General features: G+C 34.1%; 4 protein-coding genes across 4 annotated transcripts; 2 read left to right on the top strand and 2 right to left on the bottom strand.

Moving 5' to 3' along the window:
- Positions 1–920: 920 nt before the first annotated feature.
- LOC114762420 (polycomb group protein FERTILIZATION-INDEPENDENT ENDOSPERM) lies at positions 921–5,564 on the bottom strand. Its single transcript, XM_028951902.1, has 12 exons — positions 5,213–5,564; positions 4,299–4,364; positions 4,084–4,206; positions 3,875–3,955; positions 3,702–3,794; positions 3,550–3,625; positions 2,941–3,152; positions 2,681–2,740; positions 2,466–2,562; positions 2,178–2,241; positions 1,542–1,601; positions 921–1,401 (listed from the first exon to the last, which is right to left on the bottom strand). Exons 1-12 carry the CDS (start codon positions 5,396–5,398, stop codon positions 1,332–1,334), a joined length of 1,188 nt encoding a protein of 395 aa, XP_028807735.1. The 5' UTR covers positions 5,399–5,564; the 3' UTR covers positions 921–1,331.
- Positions 5,565–6,657: 1,093 nt separating this feature from the next.
- LOC114762423 (uncharacterized) lies at positions 6,658–9,447 on the bottom strand. Its single transcript, XM_028951905.1, has 7 exons — positions 9,257–9,447; positions 8,894–8,973; positions 8,356–8,413; positions 8,053–8,132; positions 7,640–7,694; positions 7,264–7,322; positions 6,658–7,106 (listed from the first exon to the last, which is right to left on the bottom strand). The coding sequence occupies exons 1-7, from the start codon at positions 9,386–9,388 to the stop codon at positions 6,791–6,793; spliced, it is 780 nt and encodes a 259-aa protein (XP_028807738.1). The 5' UTR covers positions 9,389–9,447; the 3' UTR covers positions 6,658–6,790.
- Positions 9,448–14,486: 5,039 nt separating this feature from the next.
- Positions 14,487–16,205, top strand: LOC114762442 (UDP-glycosyltransferase 79B30-like). Its single transcript, XM_028951927.1, has 2 exons — positions 14,487–15,367; positions 15,551–16,205. The coding sequence occupies exons 1-2, from the start codon at positions 14,515–14,517 to the stop codon at positions 16,042–16,044; spliced, it is 1,347 nt and encodes a 448-aa protein (XP_028807760.1). The 5' UTR covers positions 14,487–14,514; the 3' UTR covers positions 16,045–16,205.
- A 3,097-nt stretch (positions 16,206–19,302) lies between these two features.
- Positions 19,303–20,823, top strand: LOC114762439 (UDP-glycosyltransferase 79B30-like). The gene is made up of 2 exons (XM_028951925.1): positions 19,303–20,170; positions 20,330–20,823. Exons 1-2 carry the CDS (start codon positions 19,303–19,305, stop codon positions 20,821–20,823), a joined length of 1,362 nt encoding a protein of 453 aa, XP_028807758.1.
- The last annotated feature ends 133 nt before the right edge of the window (positions 20,824–20,956 follow it).

Genomic DNA, 20,956 nt, shown 5'->3' with positions numbered 1-20,956 from the left:
TTATTTATAAGTCATTTTCAGCATGTTTTACACAGACAAAAAAAAACTTTAAACTTTATTAATTCTCATTTGAAATTTAACTTTTTAACTTTGTCTCTATTTAATATATATTATATCTCATGTAAATAAAATCAACATAATAATAAATGAGAGGTAAAGATGTATATCCATACAAAAAATTTCTCTTACTATATAAATAGAACTAAAAAATATCTTTTTTCTTTGCTTTATAAGTAAGATTAGAGGAGTAATAGTCAAATCCTAAAATACGGAATCTCTATTCATGACTTGAGGCATGTCATCCCTAACGTCAACAGAAACAGAGACATGGTTGAGAATAATAAATATTTTATTTTCAAATGAAAATAAAAATAGTTTCTCAAAATACCAAACAATCCTTGGTTATCTTATTATTTTTTTTTTTAAAACCCTTTTTTTTGGTTAATTCCTAGAGTCAACGGAAACGGAAACACATGGTTAAGATGTCTTCCAATTCTACTATACAATTAAAACCCATTTTTACTCGATGGATACAAAACACCCACACTTTAACACTTAGTGTAACAAGCAAATTTGAATTGAGGGGTGATAATTGGCAGTAGACAACAAAGTTGCTTTGTTACTTGTTCTATTAGAACAAATTTCAACACTGGACTAAAACGAGACAACGCTCTCAAATCTCTTTCGCATTCATACAAACTTGAGCCAACGATTTCATTCTCAAACAGTTATAATTCTTCTAAAGTGGCCATAGAAGGGCTATTCCTCGTGTTATTGTTTCATCATCCATAGCAAATCACTCAATTTGTAACCCCAAATATTTTCGTTTATAAGAATCCTTTCTACCGTTTTACAATTTTCCTCATTTTCCATTGCCATATGAATATTTCCATTTTGGGGACTGATTACTCAAGCTTAAATACCATGATTAAAGGCATCCATCAAATTCATTTTCAACGGTAAAATATGCTGACCGTAAACTTTCCATATGCAACATGCTATTCATTGATCCGATGGTGATCAACGTTAACAGGAAGGCATGTAGAGCCATGTTTAGCATGCATAACAAGAAAAATTGCCAGCATCCCAACCACCAGCAACCACATCTAAGTATCTAACTCTATCCTGATATCACTCCAGTCACAGAAAAGGTTACAACACAAACTCAATTAAGTGTCGCAATATGACATACAACTAAATCAGCATTAACATATAATTACTGTGTAAAGGCAAAGTAACCTATGTTCCTCGTGTCAGTGATTGGTCATACCAAATCTGCTTCAAATTAAAGCTCTTATGGAGCTCACAAGATTGGATCATGTGAATACCAGCTAGGTTGCGGAATTCGCGACAGCATCCCAACGCCATATAGTCCCATCTTCACAGCAGCTCAAAATAGTGCTACAACACAAGAGGATGGCTTTTCAATCAAAAAATGTGGGGGGGGGGGGGGGGAGGGCATACTGAACCAAAATTTTGTGCGTGCGTGCGTCTGTTAAAGGAAAATTGCACCAAAATTGTGTGTGGGTGTGAAGGTTTACCTTCCATCATAAGACATAGCAGTTTGTCTAATAGGCGATTTTGATTGAGCATGAGACAACCTAAAAAAAAAAGTGAAACGAAATAAATTTTGTCAAGATTTATCACCGACCAATTCACTTTAAAAGCTCAAGCTGTTAAGTAAAGCCAACGGACGGTTTTATTATGATTTTAAGGACGCCCTCTCATTTGAAAGTTTTTTTTCGCTTCAAGTGCGCAAAAAGCATCATCTCATGACTTGTGTTTAAACTTACTTTTAATCAAGACGATGATGGGTAACAAGATTCTCACCCCTGATCACTTAGTTATAAAGGTTGTGCTTTCAAATATTAATGTAACTAGAAAACTTAGGTTTGGGATAACAATTAAAAACACTTATAAGCACATTTCATATAAACCAAGACAAAACTCATTTCACATACTTACCTTGTATTCCATAAATCACTATTAAAAAATTGCTTATAAGCTATTCCAAACGAGCTCTTGATTGGTCAAGCAGAAGCATATGAATAATTTATCATATAAGATTGCTTATAAGCTACTCCAAATAGGCCTTTAATCGGTCAAGTGGAAGCATATGAATAATTTATCATATAAGATTCACTACTACAAGCCTAACTGAATGAATTGAAACAGACCTTGCAACGAGAACAGGAGGGCTTGACTGCAATTCCCAAACAAAAATCTTCCCTTCCCTGTTCCCTGATACGCAAAAAGGGCAAAATACCTTCATATGCAATTACAGTAAAAGCATGAAATTAAAAACTTGCCACCCAAGGGGGGGAATGGCTAGCAGTCATGTAACTAATCCCTCATTGGCAAAGCACAGCATAAAAATAGTTCCACGCCATAGGACTGGTAAAAGCCATAGACGATGAAACGAAAGTATATGAAACAGAAATTGCAATTGATTATGCAACTCTTACCAATCGCAGCTGCATTGTAATGGAAATCGCAAGAAAACTTGATGAACCATATATCACACTCAGGAACTGGGTATTTCTGAAGGATGTCAGCTACACCCTAACCAAGGCCCAAGAAAAGAACAGAAACTTGATTCAGAAACTGAATCATGTCACCTGACATTTACTAAAACTAACAAAAATTAGACCTCGACAGTGCAGAAAAGAATAACTCAAACCTCCCCTGGAGTCTGTTCCTTTACTTTAGGTTCCCACAAGACAATTTCGTTGTCAACACTCTGGAATCATTACAATCCATCACTTTGGGAATTAACTAAAAAATATGCGGAGGCTGGGAAACAACTTTTATAACAGATTTAGCCAAAGGCTGCCAAGTCACATTAGCTTCAGCTAGACCATAGTTTCTCCCCACAGCCAAACACACTCAAAATTCCTCCTGTTAAAGAATGTACTGACGCTTATATGTGCAATCCCTTACCTTTGAGAGGATAAAATCACCAAGCCACCTATTACAGTCAACGTAATTTGTATGAACCGAAGCAATGAACACCTGAAATTGGATACAGTTATAATAGATTTTGATCTGTAACATGAATAAATTTTTACTTACGGGAAATTGCACATATTTTGTGGGGAACTTAGAAGGAAGATCTGTCCACGTAAATGATTTCTCTACATAAGTCCAGAACTCTGCAGCAACATAAAGTAGATGGCATGACGGAAAAACAGCATATTGACATATCACAATCTCAGTAAAGCTGTATCATAAAATTTATGATAAAGTTCATGCTATACTGAAGTTACATCATTATCAAATTACTAGATAATTAGGCTGAGATGGTCACATTCAGAATTGCAAAAGCTAAAATATCATCCAACATCTATTTGTGAGGAAAAATAAAGATATTCTCACTCTTTTCCAGAATAATTTGTTCCTTAGGCTTCCCTTGATTAGAAAATTCATATTTTTCATTATGCCATGCGGTGCAATATGGGCCAAAAATAAAAGTTAAAGTGGCGTACATGACATCAGGACATACAAAATCAACCTAGAAAAAACTAACAAAGAGCTAAATTTGAATTATACCCTTCATTGACCAAATCTTCACAGTATTGTCCATGCCACAACTTGCAATTCGATATATGTCTGATGGATGAAAGTCCTACAATAACCAAATATTGTCAGTACTGGTAACATCCCAAGTTGTCAACCACACATTCTTTGCACAATATACTTACTACACTCAGAACTTCATTGCGATGACCTCCAGCACCGGCAAATATCAAAATACATATTCCCGTATGTACATTCCATAATCGAACAGACTCATCCTAGTCAACGTTTGACATTATTGTGAGAAAAGATAAATAATACTTAAATCAGTTAACTAAAGAAAGGTCATTCTATTTACTTTGCTTGCAGACACCACAAGTGATGGCTTCAATGGCTGAGTCCTGATTTCATTTATGGAGTCCCCATGGCCAACAAAACTCTGCAAAAAATAACGGTATCATGTCTGGGAAAGTAAGAAGACAGACCAAATTCCATCAATATTATCATGAAAATGAGTTCAGTCAACTATAGTAAGAAGAGGAAGAATAATAGAATGTCTCACAATACCTTGTGTATCTTCTCACTGCCAGCATCAATTACTCGGATTATACCATTGAATCCCCCAGCAACTACATATGGGGTCCCATCAATGTTACATGCCCAACTTACAGTGTAAAAAGACTCATCCTTCTGGTCTACAAAACAAATTAAAATTGCATCAATCTTCCACAAAAACTTATTAACATTTGAGTAGAGAACAGCAGACGGCAATCTTCACTTACATCCTCATCAACGTATGACTGCAAAACAGCTATAACTCCTCCTTCAAGACATTGATAAACAGTAACCTGTGATTAAAGAAAGCAGATTATTACCACTTTTTCTCTAGTAAAAGATTGACCATTAACTAAATAGAAAGAGACAAGAAACTAGTTCCACTTGTGTTATGTCAACACATTTAAAATAAATCAAATAAATAAGTTCCAATTTGTATAATATCAGAGAATATAAGCAGAACGTAAATGGCATAGCAGTAAAGCACCACTATAGAAGACCTAGCATCTGAAAAGCCAAACTCTAATCAATTTCACCTGCTTTCACTTAGAAATGCATGATTACAGCTCTAAGATGCAACCAAAGCGTATGCATAGATATTGCTATATGAAACATTTCTTTGTAATTTTCTTTTCCCAACAATGCTATCTACACCCTCAACGTAATCAATCAATCCAAGCCATCAACAAGCATCCACTCTCCAGCATCGGGTAAATAATCTAGCGAGCTTTATAGCCCATAGTGTTCCCACATTTTCCCCTTAATTACGAAATGACTGCACGATAGCTAAGGGCAAAATCCATGACCAGAACTGACCGAGCGATTCTACATGGAAGACTAAAAGCCACTACAGAGACAGATGAGAAAGAGAAAATCCAAGCTCCATCTAAGATAACTTTGAATTGTCAATGAATTCCACAGTTTAGATGAAAACTAAATAAATATCATTAAAAGTAAATGAATTCATCCACCACATGCTACTAATGCTAACCAAAGCCAATGTAAACATCAAACAAGCGAAATATGCAAATACGAACTGAAAAGGCTCAAATTTTGAAAGGCAAAAAACAAAAAACGCACAAACAATTAATCACATTTTCTGAACATCTTCTCCGAAACAAAACAGAGAAAGAGCACAAACCCTATTGCCACCGACGGTAGCAAAAACGTTGAAGTAGCAGGAGTCAATGAAGTTGAAAACGACGGCGTATAAAGGGCGCTTGCCCTCTTGGAGGCGATTCGTGACCTTGTAGTCCCTCTTCCTCGAAGATGTCAAGGAACCCACGACTGGTTCGCAGCCCAAAGCAACCGGAACAGGTTTGGACATTGCCACAAGATTCTAGAGGGACGATTTCACACCCAAACTTTCCCAGTAGCTGCCTCGCTTGCGGCGTTGCTAAACACAAATGCGCTTGCTGGGCCAAGTTCGGGCCTCTCCTATTGAGTACAGCGGAGCTGCCGCCACCAGCAGAGAACCTACGCGCGAATGGGTTTACTGCCCAAAGGCGCCGATTTGGTCAATTAAATTTAAATCATAGCCTTTTACTTCATCTAACGGATGTCATCATGCCATGTGACAAACATAGCAGGTTTCTTTTGGTTATTTTATTTATATTACATTGTGAGATAAATATACTTATATTGCATTATGCGCATTAAAAGCCAGAAAAATAACCCGTAAATCTCAGATTAAAAAAATTAAACATAAAGAAATCTCTGAATATTCATATTTAAAATTAAAACCTGAAATTTTGTAATTCAAATTTAACAATTTATATTTAGTCAAACTTTTAAATTATTTGAAAATGTTAAAAAAAAAAATTGAACATTGTCAGATCTAGCTGAAGATAGCTCTCCCAAAAATGATTTTTACATCCACATGAACTTGAGCTCAAGAATCGTACCAAGCTGTTAAAATCCCCTTTTTTTTGGCCGGTAAATCCCATTTATTCTAGAAGACTTTTTTAAAGAGCATGAAATTATCTGTATTCATGCCCGTGCCCACACAGAAATATATATACATATATATATATTTTAATTTATTTATATTGGCCTGAAGCCCACATGCAACTTCATTACGAAAAGGTTATCATTCAAGCCAAAACCTAGCCTGATCATGTCTGTAAAAAATAACAAGAATCACGTCTCAGGGCTATGCATGAAGCTTGACGTGTTAAGCATGCAGTATCACTGAACTAAGAGCGAGCATGTATGCAAATGCATTAGCTTTGGATCTACAGATGGCGCTTCGTAGCTTAAGAATGTTATTGTGATGCAAAGGCCACGCAAGGATTAGATTTCTACGCAAGTTACAGAGCTTTTGCTCAAAGCTTTGGAGAAAATTTCAGTGCAGAATTTTTATCTATCGCATGAATCCATCCGAACCCGAAGGCCGAAAACCTGGTTGGGTCATAAATCATATATCCATATCCAGTATAAATTGTTTGTTTACAAAAGTCGGCAAATCAGTGAGGTTCCGGACGCAATAGGAAGGCTTCTTCCATGGCCCTCGCAATAGACAGAAGCTCCCCTGCTATTAGGTAATTGGTGCCAACATCGTCGTCGTTCAGCGGCAATGGATTCTCCCTCTCTTTTTCGCAGATCACAAATCTACAGATTGGACACTGACCTTGGCTTCTCAGCCATGGCATTATACAATCCTCATGAAACATGTGCTTGCAAGGCGTCACCATTACCTCCTGTTTCGGCACGAAATCCTCTAAGCACACCGCACAACTCTTTCCCTTCTCGTTCTTTCCGTGTTCTCGATCTCCTTTAACGCATTCACACCTTTAGGGTCTCTGTAATAGAAGCTCAATTTCTTCGCTAGAGTTTTTGAAGTTGAAATAGTGGGTTGGTAGATTTCTTTCTTCAGCTTGCTCAATGCTCTAGATCTGGGATTTTCTAGCGAAGTTGGAGCTTGTGTGTCTGATTGGCGTGCGTATCTTCGAGGTGGAACTGATGGCTGGCGAGTTTCTCTGAGCCTGGGGTTAAATCCCATTCCTGTACCTCGAATGCGCGGTTGTGCTGGAAAACTGTAAATTGCTTCAAGGTTAGTGAATCAATCTGGGCTTTTTTGGTTCTCCCGTCTAGCTTCAAATTCACAAGTGAATGCAACTAAATAACATATTAATATGAAATTTAGAACTAGTGTACGTCGTCTATACAAAGAAGGAACATTGTAAGTGTAACCTGTCTTCCAGAAATCGTGGATAATTGACTACATTTGATGTTCTCTCGTCCTGAAAATACTGGCAAAAAAAAGTACAAATGTGTTAGCGTCTCCACCGATGATAGCTCAACTTTCTGATACAATTAACATTGATTTAGCAAGACTCTGCTTTTATCATTGCTGAATGTAGTTTTCTCGGTGCTTAGATAAATCTCTGGGCTATGGATATTTTGTCTTAAATCGGCTTCAATAAGTGGGGCAAACGCTTATTATCTTCAAAGAACAGTGTGATATTCAAATGTTTCGAGGTCTGGATTTCTGACTAATTCTTTATTACCTTGTAATTTTCCTCAACGTTTGAAGTTCTAAGAAGCCAAGAAAAAAGATTGTACTTACAGGACTGGCTTGTCTTGAAGAAGATCGGTAGAACACTGGCACCTCATAAGAGTCACTACAGAAGAAAATTCCCAAGTTTAATGGTCTAAACTTCATACAAATTGAACAGTAATTGACAAATAAAATCATCTATATTTCTCTATGTTATCTTTGTTGGAGTCTTGTCTTATATGCCAAAGTAGTTTAAGCTATTTAGGTTGGGCCTGTAAGCTTTTGATTTATCTTCTAATTTTGTTAATCATACAATTTAACAAGTATATGATTTCGATAAAACACGAAACAGACCAGTTATTTCTTCTTACATGTAAAATGATCTATTTTGTTCCACACGGCTTCTACTTAAATAAGAGAAGAAAATTCATGCTCTAGCAATCCCATTTACTTGAGCTTGTAAGTTTGAGTTGTGGTCTTACTCAGGTATGCTGTAGTGTCCCGCATGCCTTCTATCAGCTGGGTACCACGGAGGATTCTGTGGACTTGGAGTCGTCTGAACCTGGTAGAAATATCTTAGCTTTACGACAATAATAATTCAACTTTCTGAAGCTATGAACATGATTCAACAAGATTTCTTTTTATTACTTAACGTTTTGGTTCTTAAAAATAAATATTATATGAGTAATGGATATTTTATCTTAACCTAGCAGCAGTCAGTGGGCAAATATTACCTTGACACAAAAAAAAAATTGTACCAAGTCAAGAAAGAATATTGTACATACATAAGTGGCAGGTCTTGAAAAATCTTGGTAGGACACGGGCACCTCGTAAGAGTCCCTTCTGGAGAAAAATCCAAATTTAGTGCTAACACCACAAATTTCATAACAATCGATACATGCATCTATATACTACATTCCTTTTAGTATGATTTAGTATGTACTAATTGTCATTTAGTAATGAATTGTTTAAAATAGTTATTATAAAGATAACAATTCTGTCAAAGCCTTGTAGCTCTTAACAATTGCTTCGGCAATCAATCATTTTTCCTCAATTCTTTTCTCTGTCATCAATTTACAATATAATACTCTGTATTACTAATCATCGCATGATTAGATAACCCTAAAACATCATCTTCTTCCACTGACAGGCATTTGCAGACTATTCATAACTAGTCATATACCATTTTCTTCTCACATGTAAAGTGGTCTATTTTGTTCTGCTAAGTAAATATTTAATGAAGAAAATTCATTCTCTAATAATCTCATTTGCATTTCACATTTGCTATTACTGAGTTTGTAAGTCTGTGAAGTCTGGCATTACTCAGGTATGCTGTAGAGCCCTGCTTGCCTTCTATCTGCCATATACCCCAGAGGATTCAGTGGACTTGGTGTCATCTGAGGCTGAAAATAACCAATATAAAAGTATTTCAGTGTCTACAACAATGATAATTCAACATCCTGATACTATGAACATGATTTAACAAGACCCTGCTTTTATAGCTGCTGGATGTAAGTTTCTCTGTCTTAACCCAGCAGCAATAGTGGAGAAAATATTACTTCAAAGAGAAGTGTCATATTTCACACATCTCACAGTCCAAATTTTTGAATAATCTTTTCTAAGTACAGTTTCCCTCAACACATGAGCTCCAAGCCCACAAATAGAAGATGGAATTATGGAACTTACAGGAGTGGTAAGTCTAGAAGGACTCGCAAGCGCCTCGATAGAGTGCCTATTGGTGGGAGTATCGTGAGCAGAGGCTCTAACACCCGTTCTGCGAGACTCAGGTGAGAGAGCAGAATTATTGGTTCTTCTCATTATTTCGCTTTCCTCCTCCTGGGCATCTAAAGTATTTTTCCTCCAGTAGATGTAAATGTGGCCTTGTTTTTCAACTTTGGGGGTTCCTTGGCTTTGTTTATTATTTCCGCTGTCATCAAGAATATATATTTGTCATGATTTTCCTAGCTTCTTTATATGTTATTCTGATGCAAAGTTTGATTCTTCATCCATTTTCAAGATGCTCTCAGCTGGTGGGTGGCCGCTACAGAGAAATGCAAGCCAGGGAAATGACGAAGGAATCACATTCGTGGAGTGTAGATGGATTCTTCAACTTTATCCCTTTTTTTTAGAGCGCTGCTGGCCAAATGCTGCCCCCACTCCTAAATATAAAAACTAATAAAGGATTATTTTGATCATAAATATAATACCTCAATATATCTTGTCTCTTAAATTTATAATTTTTTTAATCTAAAATATTCCCATTAATTGCACATAAAAAAAGAGTTCCCATTAAAAAGTAGTTACAACACACATTATCAGAAAAAATATTGTAAGAAAACCAACATGCATTTATTACAAATAATTAACTTAACTAGTTTTGTTAATATTCATAAATTAATTATTTAGCCAAAGACCGGGATAGTATTTAATGGCACCCTGAGTTGAAAGGAACAATTTTTGTCCCCTATCAAATTCAGCTCCACCGGAAGCACTGTATATATTTGCCGAAAATTCTGAGCTATTCCTATTCTTATTTCGTTCAAATGTTGAGGTTTCTACGTATATAAGAATAACTGGAATGATGACATGATAACGATCACTTCGTTCATGTCTGAACTGATTTATTGATAATAATCAATATTCTGATTCGTGACACATCTCATCACTAAAAAGAATTTGATTACATTAGTAATAAAAATAGGGTGTAGAGACATAAATCCACATCAGGAGATCGATGTCTCTGGATTCTGAGGAAGATTGATGTGGACGAAGGTAATTTAAGACTTTTAAGTTGTGTTATTGAAGGGATGAGATGCAGACTCTGTCCGATCCTTTTTTGGGTAATTTGTTTAAGCTTGGAGGCGTGACTGTATAAATACTAAAATTTAGCATCATGCTACCTCCTCCTTAACATTTAATTTGATCTTAAATATAAGATTTCAATTTACTTTGCCTGTCATATTTATTCATTGTTTTTCAAGATAGTCATTGTAGTAGTTGCACATGTTAAATATTTCATCAAATAGTAATCTTAATTAATATACATAATTAACAAAGATATTTTAGGAAAGGTAACACTTATTTATTATAAATAACTAACTTAACTAATTTTTTTAATCTACTTAAATTAATTAATTAGTTCTTATATTAAGAACTTGACTTAGTACTATATTACTCCTTCAGTCCTTAATATAGGACCTAATTATTAAGTTAATTTTGGTCCTAAATATAAGACCTATTTATCATATTTATCAATTTTTTCTAAATTGCTCCTATCGATATTCTCTCAACCACAATTAGGGAAGTGAGGGAAGAAGGAGATTAAGAAAGATGATTATGGTATTTTAGAAAAAACATGTCATATTTTTTTTATAATTAATTAAATTATCTAACTTCATTAATCTAATAAAATTAATTAAATACATCTTATATTAAAAATCAGAAGAGTATTTAATTCAACTTGAATAAAGTGGTGCAATTTAGAATTAACTTTTTAAGACTTGGTTGGTTGTAATTGTTGTGATGAAAACCCATGCATCGGAGATCAAAATGATATTTTTAATTTCATCAAAATGTTTAATATGTTTGTAAATACAAATATAGGTTAGAGTCCTAGCTTGATATATGCTGGAAGTAATTAGTTGTTCCTTAGGGCTTAAGTGTATCCATTACCTTGAAATATTTTTTTAGGTGCATTTAGCATTCTAAAGTATTTTGTGGTGTTTTCAGCATTCTAAAACATTTTTTTAAGTGTGTCTAGTACTTTGACATATTTTTTGACATATCCAGTATCCTAAAGTATTTTTTGAAGGTGCGTCTAGTATTCAAAAATATTTTTTTGGTGCTAAGATGCACCAAGGTAAAAAAAAATAAAAATAATACTTCAGGGTGTTAGACACGCCTGAAAAATACTTTAAAATACTGGATACATCTAAAAAAATACTTCGAACTGCTGGATGTATCTTAACCTTTTCTTTGATATTAGAGAAAGTCAGAAGAAAAATGTTTTGGATAATCAATTTAAAAGAGCTAAATTACATGGAGTTTCATAAAACTTTTTTCCCCTGTGGATTGAAATGTCTGATGTTAGGTGATAACGGATACGGATGAAGTGTGATATAAGTAGAGGTCAGGAGTACAAACTTTTTAATGTATTGAGAAAAGATTAAGGTATAATTTTAACCCCAATCTTATTTCTCAGATGCAATTTTACCCTTGATCTTTTTAGTGGTGCCATTTTAACCATAATCCTTTTTCTTTTTTGTGTGCAATTTTACTCTCAGGTTCAAAATTGTACCTAAAGATTGGAGGTAAAATTGTACTCAAGAAAAAAAGACTAGGGACAAAACTATATCTAATTAAGAAATAAGATTAGGGGTAAAATCACATCTGAGACATGAGGTCAGGGTCAAAATTGTACCTTAACCCATTAAGAAAACAGAAATACAAGGTTTCATATTATTTTTATATGTAAAAATTGACATGAATATATACCGATGTTTAAGGATGTAGTTGAAAAACACATTATTATATGCGACTAGAGTGTGAATTTGATAAATAATTTAGAATAACCGAATCCAACTTCCTTGAAAACTTTAAATATTAGAGGCTTGAACTTCAGATTCAGCTTCTCTCCTCTGCTGTTTCTCCACCACTGCCTGTCCGCTATCCAGAGACGACGTCGTGTGCTGTGAAAGAAAGGGTCAAGTGACTGAACAAGGGCCTGAGATGCTGAAATGGTAGAAAGGCTAATTATTTTAATAATAAATTAATATCAATGATCATCCTCAGTAGATGCATTTTATAAAATTAAAGAAATATTTGTATTTCAATAAAAAAATCAAAAAAATAAAACAAATAAATTAAGTGAGTAAAATAATTTGAGTAAGTAACATCTAACATCTTGACATTTTTTTAACACTCGATGTCCTAAGGTAAAATAATTGGGATGAGTATTTGACACAAATGTATGAAAAATAAATTCTAAATATAATTATCAGTTCATCATTCACAAACACACACACACACAAATGATCAAATGGGTGGGGGGTGATTGATGTGGGTAAACACACTTAAACTTGCAGATGATGATTCTCAATTACAGTTTATTTTCCCTCGCTTCGTGCCAAGTTAATTCCTTCAATAAATTAAATTCAAATAGAATGCTCGAGAGGATAGAAGAAGAATCTAAAAGAAACGAGTCTAATTAAGCGATAACTTGCTAATGACAAATGAGCGTACGCAGACAAATTGTTTGTGTTTTTTCCTTTCACCACCAAGTTGTTGGTTGTCGTAAGTAACTTGATTTGGTAAAGAGAAGAACATAAATTTAAATATTCAAAAGCATACTTATTGGTGGGAGAAATAAAAGTCCTGGAATACTCTTATTCAAATAACAAAAAAGTTGTTTGATTTTTAGATTTTCGTTCTCTCCCATAGATAAAACTGTTTTGGCTAGCTCGGGGAACGTTGTGGTTTGTGCCTTTGTATGTTTATGCCTTTGTAATTTTTAACTGATGTGTATGTTACATATTTTAGATGGGAGAATTACAGTCAAGTCTCAAACAAAAAAATAATTACTAACAAGTCCCAATAACTATCTAAGAAGTCTGTAATAACAGGTTTTAAAATAGACAATGATAACTTTTGAGACTTATTTTATAATTATTTTTATTTTTTTGGATGCATTGTAATTCTCTCATTTTAGATAACGTAAAACTTTTCTAAAAGATGCCTTGTATAAAGGTTTTTCAAATTAATATATATAATATAATATAAAATAAAGGTACCTCGCTTTTAAGTAATAAGACGTTGAAAATTAGACCTGTTATTAAACCAATCGATACAACAGGTCAAGTGTTAATAGGTTTGATTGGATCAATTCATAGTCGGATCGATCATGATTTATAAATAGAATTTAAATAAAATTTATAAAAAATATTTTAATAAAAATAATATTAAAAATATCCTATAAGGAACAAGTGGGTTTCTCTTCTTCTCGTGGTCTTCAAATTTTATATATATTTTAATATTTATATATAATTAATACTCCCTCCGTTCCTTATTATAAGAGACATTTAATGCTTATGATATGTTCCTATATATAAGAGACACTTAAAAGTTGTCTCTACTTTTTTGTGTTGATTTCCTATTTTACCTAGATTTATTGTCTCCAACTCACACTCTCTCTCCCTCCCACTTCTCTTTCTTTTAATAATTTAATTGTTCTCTCTCATGTTCTCTCTCCTTATTAATGAGGGCATTTTTGGAAAGAAAATTATGCTTTTTACACATTGATTGTTTTTAACTAATTTTAACTGTTTTTTTATCAACGTAATTCAGTTATTCGTCTGTTATAATAAGGAACGAATGGAGTATATTTTAACATGGGAATATGTATTATGCAATTTGAATATTTTTTTGGGTACAGTACAAGAAAGAATATTTTATTATATTTGCATAAGACTCACATGCAAGTTTTAGAAAACAAAAAAGAAAAAATAAATTAAATAATAAGCTACCAGGCACCAGCCACTTGAATCTCTCCACATGTTTAGTCTCTCCCTCGTAGTTTGCGACAACGAACGTTCAAGTCCTCCCTCTGCAAACTGGGCATGTGACTAGGTCGTCTCTTTCGGAACGACGGGACGATCCGATCCAGTTTTTAATTCAATGCCTCTAAGCTAAAGCTATTTTTAATTTCAACAACTTCAAAGACACCAACTTTAACAAGAGTTGGATTACCTACCCCAATCCTTAGGTTATTTTTCAATTTATATACTTATTACGTTCATATCAATCAAGCAACTTTAATTTGAATAAATGCAATAGATTCTGTTAAAGTAAAAGTATATCATGACATTATATATAAAACTATATCATTCCTGTTTTAAGTCACAAGACATTTCTAAACCTGTGATTCTCAGAACCTAGCTGAAGACGCCATGGAAGAACCTCGTATGCACATAGCAATGTATCTCTGGCTAGCTATTGGCCACATAACCCCATGTATTCAGCTCTCAAACAAATTAGCCAAAAGAGGTCACAGAATCTCCATTTTCATCCCCACGAGAACACAATCCAAATTACAGCATTTGAATCTTCATCCTCATCTCATCACCTTCATACCCATCACTGTTCCTCACGTTGAAGGCCTTCCTCATGGTGCAGAAACAACCTCAGACGTGGATCGATCTCACCATCCCATCCTTATGACTGCTATGGACCGTACTGAGAAACAAGTGGAGGATCTCTTGATTCAGCTAAAACCCAACATCGTTTTCTTTGATTTCACATATTGGCTGCCAGATCTAGCTCGAAGATTGGGAATCAAGTCCGTTCAGTACGGGGTTACTGGTTTAGTAGCTAAAGCTTTGTTAATATACAGAGAAACACAAGGCCTGCAAGCAAGGAATAATCAATCTGGTTTCCCTGATATAAGGCTTGATATGCATGAGGAAAAATACATGGAGAAGCTCAAGGGATTCGAGTTTGGAAGTGGCGTTCGCTTCAATGATCGAATTGACTGGGGTACAAGCTCATCAGACGCACTAGCGTTCAAAAACTGTAGAGAAATGGAGGGTCCTTTTGTGGACTACCTAGAAAAAGTGTCGGGGAAACGCATTTTGCTATCAGGACCTGTTATACCAGAACCACTCACCTCAACTTTAGAGCCAAAATGGGATCACTGGCTTGCAGGATTCAAGCATGGTTCTGTGATTTACTGTGCATTTGGAAGCGAATGCAAATTAGAGCTTAGTCAGTTCCAAGAATTGATTTTGGGTCTTGAGCTCTCAGGTATGCCATCATTTTTAAACTTCAACAGGGTAATATAAACTAATTAGAATAATTAAGTAGCAGAAACTTCATTACTTTCAATTACTTATTTGAGAGATTTAACTTCCCTTCAACCCAACCATCTAAGTTTACAGTTTTTTCTCATCCGTCCCATTAAAACCCTAACTTTAAACTCTGGTATAGGGATGCCTTTTTTGGTAGCTGCGAAAGCTCCAAGAGGATATGAATCAGTAGAAGCAAGTCTTCCAGAGGGATTTGAAGAAAGGGTTAGAGGAAGAGGGATAGTGCATGGAGGATGGGTTCAGCAACAGTTAATATTAAAACACTCATCTGTAGGCTGCTTCGTTACTCATTGTGGTTCAGGCTCAATGTTGGAAGCACTGCTCAGCCATTGTCAATTGGTTCTATTACCCACCATTTTTGACCAAATCATCAATGCAAGGATGATAAGCGAACACCTCAAAGCTGGGGTTGAAGTGAAGAAAGGAGAAGAAGATGGGTTCTTCACAAAGGAAAGTGTCTGTGAAGCAGTGACGAGTGTGATGAATGAAGAGAGTGAGATTGGTAAAGAGATCAGAGCAAATCATGCTAAATTCAGAAACATCTTGCTCAGCAACAACTTCGAGTCTAGTTATATTGATAATTTTTGTCAACAGCTTCAAGGTTTACTCAAATGATGATCCATGTTCAAGTGAGCAAGCTACCAGCTAAACGCCAAGGCCAAGCGTATGCATATGAATATTTTATGGACCGTGAATGGAAGTGTTTGGTTTAGATTTTCGTTCTTTATAAAATTGTTATGCCTTAGCCAAGAGAATAAATAAAATAAAATTGTTATGCGAAACTTTAGTGTTTTGTCGTGCGTATAAGCTGGGGTTGGTTTTATCTACACGTCCATCAGCACTTTTGTTGTCTTCTTTCATGAGTCGGACACATGATATAACTTTGGTCCCGTTTTCTTATTTTACCCATTTTTAATCTTTTAAATGTGTGAAGTGACGAACCATAATAAAGACATCAAGACAGAAAAATCATCAATAGTATCTCGTTCAAGGCAAATATTCAAGTAGGTACTATTTTTTCTCCCGATCCAACTATACAATTTTTTTGTACGAAAGCGTTTAAGTAAGTTAGATTTCAGCTTCATCAAAATCAGAATATGTCTCTAGATTTAAAGAGTATTACATACTACCTCCGGTCCTAATTATAAGAGCTAGTTAATTAATTTTAAGAGATTGAGAAAATAAGTTAAGTTAGTTATTTGAAATAAATATGTGTTGTCTTTCCTAAAATATTCTTACTAATCAAGTGTATTGGCTAAGACTATCATTATTAGAAGAATTACTTTGAGAAAAAAATGCATAAATATGAGAGATAAAGTGGATTGAGATATTATACTACCTCCGGTCCTAATTATAAAAGCTAGTTGACTAATTTGAGGAGATTAAGGAAGTAAGTTAAGTTAGTTATTTATAATAAATAGATGTTGTTTTTGCTAAATATCCTTACTAATCAAGTTTATTGGTTAGAATTACCATTATTAAAGAGATTACTTTGAAAAAAATACATAAATATGAGAGACAAAGTGAATTGAGATCTTATAATTAGGTCCAAAATAAAAGTCAAACGAGATCTTATATTAAGGACCGGAGGTAGTATTTAAGATTAAAATAAAAGTCAAACAAGATCTTATATTAAAAATAAGAGATAGTAATTATTTATAAATCACCTATCAAAAACACCTACTCATATCGGCAAGGAGATTTGATGACCTATAGAACATGAGCCAATTTCTTATAAACCAGATCAACTTTGTTCGTGATCCAATTATATATTTTGCTTTTAACAACTTTAATTTGGGACTTGTTATATTGATAACATTTGTGACGAGCTTCAAGATTTACTTAAATCATGATCCATGTTCTTTGTTTTTTTTGGTCAAATCATGATCCATGTTCAAGTGGGCATGCTAATAATAAGTTTGTAAATTCGGTTCTCAGTTACAGTAGTTGAATTACCTTTCCCTAACTGGGCGCCAACTTAATAAATTCCTCCATAAATTTAGATATAAATGCAAGAGATCAGGGTCGTAGAGAAAGAAGTTAACGACATTAAATGAATGCAAATTAAGAAGTGATAGGTATCATCAACGGAGGTTTTTGTTTATAAGAAAAATATATAGTAACAATTTTATGCACTTCCTCCACATAACAGCCACCCAAAACGAACGTTTCAGCATATTTATTCGCAAAAAGAAAGTTTCAACATTTATTAATTTTCTGCTTTTATTACTCCTGTTTAAACATATAATCAGAGTATGATATTAGTTCCTTAAAAGTTAATTAAACTCCTCATTTTGATTTTGATTGAAAACTGTGTGAGAGGGACTTGGAATTACAACAAAGTGAATCTGGGAAATGAATAAACATAACGGCCCTTGGAATTCTATATATGCTCTACTCTATACAGTCAAATGAAATTCCAAATTTTAATTCAACTTTAGATAAATTACTGTGAAATTCTAAGTAAAAAAACATAATTATTAAAAAATTTTAATGGCAACAAAACAGCTTGCAATGACAAGTTTTAAAATAACAAATGATAATTACTTACTTGTCATTGAGACTTTTTAGTAATTATTTTTTTTATTGAGACTTCATTTTAATTCTCCCCATATATTATTCATGCCAACAATCTGATTTTTCATGCTTTGATTTTATTTTATTTTACCAGCATTTCATGCTTTGATTATTATAGATGAAGATGTAGGCCCAAGAATTCAATAAAAAAATTATGAGAGCAACCAGTCCCTTATCCATATTAAATATCAGTCCAAATTGATGTAAAATAATAGTTACATATTATCAATAAATTGTGAAAAATGAAAGAAGAAAATATATTCTTTTGGTCCTATTTATATGACAAAATGAAAAAGAAATTTTGGTTTTATTTATTAATGGGGAGAGCAAGAAATATTTTATATAAATATAAAATTTTATCTTTCATTTATTATTGTATTAATTTTATTCTTATATAATATAATATAATATAATGTATATTAAATAAAAATAAAATTAAAAAGTTATTAAGTTGGTTCAGGCCAACGAACAAAAACAAACAAACGTCCAAAAAGGCAAAAACATAAACCAGCAGCGGCAAGCCAATCTCAAGCACGAAAGAACGAAACCAAAAGTCGACGCACATCCAGGACAATAATGGTGCGGAAAAGAAAGAAGGACAACACGATTTATAAAATTAAATTAAATTTAAATGAAATTCACAAAAATATTCACATTTAATTATAAACAATATTTTGATAAAAATGATATTAAAAAAATAAATAACAAGAGTAATACTCTATTATATGTACTAAATTTATTCTTTAATGTAAGATTTAGTTAATTAATTCAAGACGATTACAAAAATTACTAAATTATAATATATATTACATGATTTTTTTAAATATTTATATATATTATTATATTATATATCAATTTATAGGTAAAATAAATTAGTTTAGAAAAAATTATATATATAAATATCTTAAAATAATTTAGTAACTTTTTTAAATTTTTCTAAATTAATCAATCTTACATATCAAGGATGGAAAGTGATATATAATAATAAAGAAAAAAAAAAAGCCAAACACGTGGTGTCTACTTTTACAAGTTGGCCAGTTCCTTAGTGTGTTACGGCTGTCATTATACGCTCACACCTGTTCTATTGCGACGTATGTATAATATAAGTGTATTAACACTTCATTATAAGATGATTCAGTTTCATCGGGTTTAATATCTTTTAATCTCGGTTTATTAGTAACGACATTAGATTTAGCTGGCCAAAAAAAAAAAAGTAACGACATCAGATATAAACTACATGATTCCTGACCAAGCCACAGGAGATCTAAACCTACGATTCTCAGAAACAAAGACGCCATGGAAGAACCTCGTATGCATATAGCAATGTATCTCTGGCTAGCTATTGGCCACATAACCCCATGTATTCAGCTCTCAAACAAATTAGCCAAAAGAGGTCACAGAATCTCCATCTTCATCCCCACAAGAACACAGTCCAAATTACAGCATTTGAACCTTTACCCTCATCTCATCTCCTTCATACCCATCACTGTTCCTCACGTTGAAGGCCTTCCTCATGGTGCAGAAACAACCTCAGACGTGGATCCATCTCACCATCCCATCCTCATGACTGCTATGGACCGTACTAAGAAACAAGTGGAGGACCTCTTGATCCAGCTAAAACCCAACATTGTTTTCTTTGATTTCACGCATTGGCTGCCAGATCTAGCTCGAAGATTGGGAATCAAGTCGGTTCAGTACTTCGTTGCTGGTTTAGTAGCAAAAGCTTTTTTAACATGCAGGGAAATTACAAAAGGCCTGGCAGCAAGGAATATTAATCCATCTGCGTTTCCTGATTTGTCTATAAGGCTGCATATGCATGAGGAAAAATACATAGAGAAACTTAGGGGATTTGAGTTTGGAAGTGGCGTTCGCTTCGTTGATCGACTTGAGTGGGGTGCAGAATCATCAGACGCAGTCGCGTTCAAAAACTGTAGAGAAATGGAGGGTCCTTTTGTGGACTATCTAGAAAAAGTGTCAAGGAGACGCATTTTGTTATCAGGACCTGTTATACCAGAGCCACAAACCTCAACTACTTTAGAACTAAAATGGGATCGCTGGCTTGCAGGATTCAAGCATGGTTCTGTTATTTACTGTGCATTTGGAAGCGAATTCAAGTTGGAGCTTAGTCAGTTCCAAGAATTGATTTTGGGTCTTGAGCTTTCAGGTATGCCATCGTTTTTAAGCTTCAACAAGGTGATATAAACTAATACGAAGCAGAAACTTCATTACTTTTATTACTTATTGAGAGGGTAATTAACCCATCCTTAAATTTACTGTTATCTCTCCCATCCCATTAAAACGTTGCCTTTAAACTCTGGTATAGGGATGCCGTTTTTGGTAGCAGTGAAACCTCCAAAAGGATATGAATCAATAGAAGCAAGTCTTCCAGAGGGATTTGAAGAAAGGGTTAGAGGAAGAGGGATAGTGCATGGAGGATGGGTTCAGCAACAGTTAATATTAAAACACTCATCTGTAGGCTGCTTCGTTACTCATTGTGGTTCAGGCTCAATGTTAGAAGCATTGCTCAGCCATTGTCAATTGGTTCTATTACCCGCCATTTTTGATCAAATCATCAATGCAAGGATGATAAGCGATCGCTTCAAAGCTGGGGTTGAAGTGAAGAAAGGAGAAGAAGATGGATTATTCACAAAGGAAAGTGTCTGTGAAGCAGTGAGGAGTGTGATGAATAAAGAGAGTGAGATTGCCAAAGAGATCAGAGCAAATCATGCTAACCTCAGAAACATCTTGCTCAGCAACAACTTTGAGTCTAGTTATATTGATAATTTTTGTCACCAGCTTCAAGATTTACTCAAGTGATGATCCACGTTCAAGTGGGCGAGCTAGAAGCTAAATGCCAAGCGTATGTAGGAATATTATGCACCAGAAATAAAGTGTTCGATTTAGATTTTCGTTCTTTCAAATTGTTTTGTGAAACTTTGTGATTTAATTT

The sequence above is a fragment of the Neltuma alba genome, unplaced genomic scaffold (assembly GCF_004799145.2).
Source record: "Neltuma alba isolate B1F8T4 unplaced genomic scaffold, ASM479914v2 tig00011214_pilon, whole genome shotgun sequence".
In the NCBI taxonomy this organism is placed as follows: Eukaryota; Viridiplantae; Streptophyta; class Magnoliopsida; order Fabales; family Fabaceae; genus Neltuma; species Neltuma alba.
Note: the sequence above shows the minus strand (reverse complement) of the source record. Positions and strands in the feature narration are given on the sequence as shown.